General features: G+C 53.9%; 1 protein-coding gene across 7 annotated transcripts in view; it reads right to left on the bottom strand.

Moving 5' to 3' along the window:
* Positions 1-1,172: 1,172 nt before the first annotated feature.
* FCGR2B (Fc gamma receptor IIb) overlaps positions 1,173-7,019 on the bottom strand; it is a 28,286-nt gene continuing 22,439 nt past the window's right edge. For 3 of the 7 annotated variants that reach the window (XM_045983367.1, XM_045983368.1, XM_045983373.1), the window contains 5 exons: positions 6,277-6,531; positions 5,616-5,738; positions 3,750-3,806; positions 1,620-1,657; positions 1,173-1,536 (listed from right to left, as the gene is read on the bottom strand). In XM_045983367.1, the coding sequence (XP_045839323.1) occupies positions 1,459-1,536; positions 1,620-1,657; positions 3,750-3,806; positions 5,616-5,738; positions 6,277-6,531 (551 nt within the window). In that variant the 3' untranslated portion in view covers positions 1,173-1,458. Of the gene's footprint in view, positions 1,537-1,619; positions 1,658-3,749; positions 3,807-3,972; positions 4,402-5,615; positions 5,739-6,276; positions 6,532-7,019 lie in introns of those variants that run through there. The other 4 variants (XM_045983370.1, XM_045983369.1, XM_045983372.1 and 1 more) reach the window with 3 other exon arrangements.

Here is a 7,019-nt window from a genome sequence, read left to right as displayed (position 1 = left end):
AACAGTTAACAAAACCAAAAGACAACTGACAGAATGGGAGAAGATATTTGCACATGACATATCAGATAAAGGGCTAGTGTCCAAAATCTATAAACAACTTAGCAAACTCAACACCCAAAGAACAAACAATCCAATCAAGAAATGGGCAGAAGACGTGAACAGACATTTCTGCAAAGAAGACATCCAAATGGCCAACAGACACATGAAAAAATGCTCCACATCTCTTGGCATCAAGGAAATACAAATCAAAACCACAATGAGATACCACCTCATACCAGTCAGAATGGCTAAAATTAACAAGTCAGGAAATGACAGATGCTGGCGAGGATGCGGAGAAAGGGGAACCCTCCTACACTGTTGGTGGGAATGCAAGCTGGTGCAACCACTCTGGAAAACAGCATGGAGGTTCCTCAAAAAGTTGAAAATAGAGCTACCCTATGACCCAGCAATTGCACTACTGGGTATTTACTCTAAAGATACAAACGTAGTGATCCGAAGGGGCAAGTGCCCCTGAATGTTTATAGCAGCAATGTGACAATATCCAAACTATGGAAAGAACCTAGATGTCCATCAACAGATGAATGGATAAAGAAGAGGTGGTATATATATTCAATGGAATACTATGCAGCCATCAAAAGAAATGAAATCTTGCCATTTGCGATGATGTGGATGGAACTAGAGGGTATTATGCTTAGCGAAATAAGTCAATCAGAGAAAGACAACTATCATATGATCTCCCTGATATGGAGATGCAACATGGGTGGTTTGAGGGGTAGGAAAAGAATAAATGAAACAAGATGGGATCAGAGGGAGACAAACCATAAGTGACTCTTAATCTCACAAAACAAACTGAGGGTGGCTGGGGTGAGAGGGGTTGGGAGAAGGGGGTGGGGTTATGGACATTGAGGAGGGTATGTGTTATGGTGAGTGCTGTGAAGTGTGTAAACCTGGCGATTCACAGACCTGTACCCCTGGGGATAAAAATACATTATATGCTTATAAATAAATAAATAAATAATTTTTTATAAAAAGAAGAGAACACTCACCATATACTCCAAAGCTTCCCTCTCTTCCACCTTACCCACTACGACTGTCCCAAGATTTTTATCCTCGAAAAGAAACAGATCAGTCCACACTGCAACCAGTACAGCCTTTGAAAGGTAAAGGGCATGTTGTTTTCTATATTTTATTATAAAAGTAATACATGGTCTGTACAGAGAGTCTCGATGGCAAGAAGTGCTGAGACTCAAAAGGAACCAGGACAGTCAGTCCTCTGGGACCACACTGTCCTCGACTTTTAGGACAGCAAGCTTCAGGATTCATGCAGATGTCCCTGGAAGGGTTGTTCTCTTCCTTTGGAACCGTGGCATCCTCTTGTCCTCCCTAAGGGGAACTGGGCCAGGCGTCCTGGTGTCTCTGATTCTGTTTCCCGCCGGGCCGCAGGCAAGATAATGGAGGCTAAATTTGGTTCTGGTAATCTGCCTCTGCCTCTTCCTCCGGGTGCATGAGAAGTGAGTAGGTGATGGTATTCTCAGCCTAGGGAACACAGAAGGGAGCAAGTCACAGGAATGAAGGCAGCAGAGGAGGAGGCAGAAGGAGGAGATGGCTGGGCGGCTCACCTCAATTTTGGCAGCCTCTTCGGTGTCAGTGACATTGGCTGTGGGCAGAAAGAACAGAGGTCAGGGGCGCGTGGGGGCTCGGTCAGTCAAGGGTTAACCTTCTGCTCAGGTCATGATCTCAAGGTCCTGGGATGGAGCCCTGAATCTGCTTCTCCCTCTTCCTCTGCCCCCCCACCCCCACTCATGCTCTCTCTCTCTCTCAAATAAATAAATACAGTCTTTAAAAAAAAAAAAAAATGAGAACAGAGATCAGCCCACTGCACGGTGGTGGCCGCTGCAGAACGAAGGCCCCAACCAGACACGAAGAAACAAGGACCTGCAGACCGAGTTCTCTGCCCAGACTGAGCCTCTGCTCCTGGCCACATGGGCAGAGGGAGGCCCTCTTCTGCGCTGCACGCTTTTCAGAGAATTGCTGACTTTTTCTAGAAACCAACCCGCCGGCTTTAGGAACCGGAGATCCTGGGGAAGAGATGGGGGGATGTTCAGGATCACCGGGAGGTCAAGTTCAGTGTTTTGCTGGCCACTGTCTTCAGGGAGAGAAGACTGGGGGGCGGTTCAGCACTGGCCCAATGCAGCAGGGGGGGTGGGGGTGGGGCAGGGCCTTTGCCGAATGTGAGTCTCCGCCACATTAAAACGGAAGAAAGCGCAACAGTGAAAGCGAGGGGAGGAGGGAAGGAAGCAAGCCAACAAGCCAGGACTTTCCCTGGTAAACAGCTAAAACACACCAAATTCCCACATGTGTTTTGCCAGTGAACTCACTCACTTACTCACTCACAGTGTGAAAAGTAGTCTCAGTGTCTAAGAAGCAGCATTCCTTAGGCAGGGGTGGGGTTGGGAGGGTGAGACAGTGCCTCCAATGTCTCCACTCACCCCCACCCTGCACACAGACAGTCTCTGTTTGCCATGCTCCAGATTCTGGAACAAAGCACCCCCTGAATTCTCCTTCTAACGCGTTCTCAACGATCCTAGTGACCTAGCTCGCTGTTGGGAAACCGTCAGACCCCCTGCCTCTCTGTGACAGGAGTGCTGGCGAAATGGATTTGTGCCAGTGCAGACAGAGCCAAACCTCCAAGGGGCTGCTCCAGTTGGGTTCGGGCCTTTCTCTAGACCTGGCTTGGCCTGGTGCGGGCTCAGGCCCGCATCCCGTTGGACACGGCCAAGAACACAAGGGCCTTGCTCAAAGCACGGGGGACAAGTGCCATTGCGCTCAAGCTCTCGAATCTGTTGGTTCCGCTCTGAGTCACACTCCGGCCCCCTGACGCAGAGCCCCTGACGGCCTCTTTTCCCTCTGCTTCTGCTACCCAGGAGCCCCTTGAGAAATTTCCAGGTTCCCCGGCGCTCTCGCTTAGCTACAGGCAGGAGGTCACCTGGGATACTCCTGCTCCCACCTGGGCCAGGGGTTGGAGAGTCACGGACTCTCAGAATGTCAGACCCAGAAGGGCTTTGAGGTCATCAGGCCAATCCGCCCATTTCCTCAGGGAGGTGACTGCATGCCATGGTGGGGAACGTGCAAGTTTCCACCTGCTGCTGTTACAGAGCCATGGCCAGGCCCGTGTTTAACAAACTCACACACGTGCGCACCAGAGCCAAACTCTGCCCAGCAGTGAAGCCCAGGAATGCACCCAGTCCCCTAGAACTTTCTCCAGCCCGCATGTCCTCGTAATGCCTCGTTCTTCCCCCATCACTCCCTGAGACAGACTCCTCAACCTGTCCAGGGGCCATTCCCTGGGTCTCCCTCTCTCTTCCTCTTATTCCGTGCGTCTCAATGTCACCACTCCTAACCTCTGGCCTGTGCCAGCTCTGCCAAACCCCACAGAAGGACCCAAACGTCTCTAATGTCCTGTTCTGGAAACATCCCCAGCATTCCTGGTTCCAAAATTTGGACACAACCCTCCCCTCTCTATCTGTGGCAGGTGGTCCTCTCCCTCTCATCCCCAGTGAGGTCCTCTTTAGGCCTAGGAGTTAGTCTCAGAGCGGACCAAGCGATTTGAGCCCCTGCCCTCCTCCCACCGCCCCCTCCCTCTCCTGTGCTCCCAGCTGAACTCACACAAGCCACTTCCTGTGGGCTCCAATCCACCTGGCAGCCCCAGGCAGGGCACCTTGAGCCTCCAAGCAGGGAACTGCACTCACCTGGTTCCTCAGGGAGGGGCTCTCCCATTTCCCTGTGCTTGGGGCTTCCTAGGGGAGCTATGAGGGGCACAGAGGAGGTTAGTAGAGGTACAGGGTGAGCCTGAGTCCTCAGGCAGGGATCAGGGGCAGGAACGGGTTAGAACCAACAGAGACCTTCCCCTCCCCCACCCCGTGGAGATGCTTCTCCTCCTCTTCCTCCTCCTCCTCCTCTCCTGCCCCAGACCTGCCCACCCTATAGAAGGGCCATTGAGTTAACCATGGGGACCCCTGGGACTGTCAGAAAGGCCACTCGGCCATATCTTTCTCAGGCTTGCCCTGCCCTGTAAAAAGCTCTTTTTCCTCCCTCTCAGAGTCTCTGTGCACCTCGGTGGGGAGCCCGACTGTGCACTGACGACGCCCAGGGGCCTTGTGAGGTACGAGGAGGATCTTTTCTCCTCGCCTGTGGCTCAGAGTCTTATTTCCTCTTCCTCCTCTTCTATCTCTGGGTGTCTTTAGACTTTCTCTCCTGCCAAGCTAGCTTTCCAGGGCGATGAACCGTGACAACTTGCTTATTCGATTTCTAGGGCTCCTCGCCTCCTCCCTCTGCTCCTTCAGGGTGGTACAAGACCGAAGGAGCCGCGTTCCAAGAGTCGGAGTTCTTCAGGGCACCCGTCTGTGAACAGACGCTCAGTGACCCGGTCTCCCTGCCGGCAAGCCGTGCTAGGTGCAGGGGCGAGGAGGGGACGCGAACGAGGACTTACTGGGACTTCCTTCCCGTCGTCTCGCCACCCACTCTGGAACACAGTTTCCGTTCTCTAATGTGGCCTCTGTGGTTTCTGCACGACCCGGCCCTTGGCCACGTGTCTGCCCAGTCTCATCTGCCCTCCCTGCGCCTTGCAGGTTTTGGTTTCCAGCCGCACAGCCCTTACCTGCTCCTCCCCCAGCCCCTGTCCCAGCCACAGTGCTCTTCCTTTCTGTGCCCTGGCCCCCAGCCAAGCAATGCTCCTCCAGGCCTCTCTGTCCGGCTGACGGCTACCAGCTACCCTCCAACGCGTCCCCTCCTCCGTCACAAGAACGGCTCTCTGGCTCGCTCTCCTGTGCTGTTATGTACCCCGCACTGGGCTGAGCGCTCAGCCCTGCTCAACCCCATCCCATCCTGTGAGGTCGGTCCTACTAGTGCCCTCATTTTCCAGATGAAGCAATACAGGCACAGAGATAGTGAAGAACTCACCCAAGGTCACAGCTGGTGGGCTGTGGAGCTGAGATTTAATCGGGGATGGGGGGGCGATCCGCCTCCCCCCCCCACGTGTGTTTCCGTCACTACATATACCACTGCCTCTAAGCTTCTCTAACCACTCCCTGGACTGCATCACGTGGGCTCTTGTGGCCCCCCTCCCCCCATCACAGCCTTGGTGACTCGACTACAGCTTTCATCCCACCTAACTCTAATGATTTACTTGTCCTGTCTTCCCCACCGCACTGGGAGCCCCTGGAGAGCAGGGACTGGACTTCTTATCACCCAGGGTGCCTAACACAGTGCTGGACCCATAAGCAAGTTTTCGCAAGCCTTGTTGAATAAATGCATGAATTTATTTAGCTCAGTCTGCTACGTCTGCATCTGCCTTCCTGCCTTCCGCTCAGGTTGTGATCCCAGGCTCCCTGCTCCACGGGGAGCCTGCCTCTGCCTCTCTCTCTCTGTCTCTTATGAATAAATACATAAAATCTTTCAAAAATAAATAAGTGAATGAATGAACAAATAAAATATGGGGCTATGTCTGAACTATAAGGATTCTCTGAGCCCAAAGAGGAGGGTCCTGGCTATGGTTGGGGTTAAAGCCTGGGCCAAGTGGGAATTGACAGCAAGAGGAACCCAGAAAAGACACGAACCTGAAGTTTGCTTTTGCCTGAGGTGGAACCAGACCACAGCAGCCACGAGGATGGCCACTGCGGCAGAGCCAGCAACTGCAGCCATGACCGCCGTCATCACCGAGGAGTCGCTCCAGTTAGACTCTGGGGGAGACAGACCTCAGGACACGCAGCAGCCTCCCACGTCCCACCCTGTACTCCAGGGCTTCTCTCCAGGAGTTGCTTTGTGTCTGGGTCCCTTGTCCCTTGTCCCTTGTGTGGGTCCTCCCCAAACCTCACCTGTGGGGATGACACGGCGGCTGGATTTGTGCCTCCCCACCGACAGGTGTCTCCGCTCATCCAGTAAAGGCAGACTACTGAGTGTGTGGGGGCCGAGCTCAGAGAGAGAAGGGAGGGGGACCCAAACCCTCCCCTAGTTGGAGGCACCGAGACTCAATCCCACGAGGGCTAGAACTGTTGGGGACAAGCCATGTCTTGGGGAGTGAACGGGCATAACATGTGACCTGACTCTGAGCTCTAGCCCCTCCTGCTGCCCAGGGCCAATATTCATTACGCCCCATTCCTCCCCGCTCTGCCTCTGTGCCCTGGCATTTCTCAGATCTCCCAGGAGGCCCCTACGACCTTAGCCACAATTGCCCATCCCCTCGCTGTCCTCCTCCCTCCGTCCTGACGGAGTTCCCACCTTGGACGGTGATGGCCACAGGCTGTGAGAGGCGCAGCATCTGGCCTATCATTCCCGTGCAGTGGTAGTCACCGCTGTGACTGAGGTTGGCTTCCGGGATGACGAATGTGGAATTCAGAGAGGAGTACTGCTTGGATTTTCCGTCCTGGTAGAAGGTGATCTTGTACAGATACCGGTTCTGCCAGCTGTGGCACCTCAGCACGATGGGGTCCCCTATCTGGAACACCAGGCGCCGGGTCTGGAGCAGCAGCCAGTCTGAAAGACACAAAGGGACCCTAGGACCTGGGAGGTCTTGACTCAACTCTGAGGCCATCCTTACCGGTGGGACATGCTGTGGGCGGAGGAAAGGGCTTGACACCTGGTGTCTCAGGGTAGCTACATTTGGGGGGAGCTCTGACTTCGTTGGCCTCTTCTGGGCCTTGGGTTCCTCCTCTGTGAAGATGGACATAACAATTCCACGCCGCTACAGCCGTTCCTGGCACACCGTAGGTGTTCGGGATAAGCTTGTCTTCTCTTTCCTGTCCTGGGAGAAGGCAGCTGCCGCCCTGTCCTGCCCAACAGGCTCTCTCAGGAAGAGAGCCCAGGATGCAGTCTGACCTAGGAGATGACATGTGAGGGGACGCAGCAGAGACAAGTCTTTCGGAAGAGTGAGAGGCCATGGACCTCCAAGAAGTACTAGTTTATTTGATGTAATTTGGTAAATGTGGAGTTTTACTTCAGCAGAGTCTTTCAGGTCATTGGCC

The sequence above is a fragment of the Meles meles genome, chromosome 17 (genome assembly GCF_922984935.1).
Source record: "Meles meles chromosome 17, mMelMel3.1 paternal haplotype, whole genome shotgun sequence".
Lineage (NCBI taxonomy): Eukaryota > Metazoa > Chordata > Mammalia > Carnivora > Mustelidae > Meles > Meles meles.
This window is presented reverse-complemented; position numbering and strand designations above follow the sequence as displayed.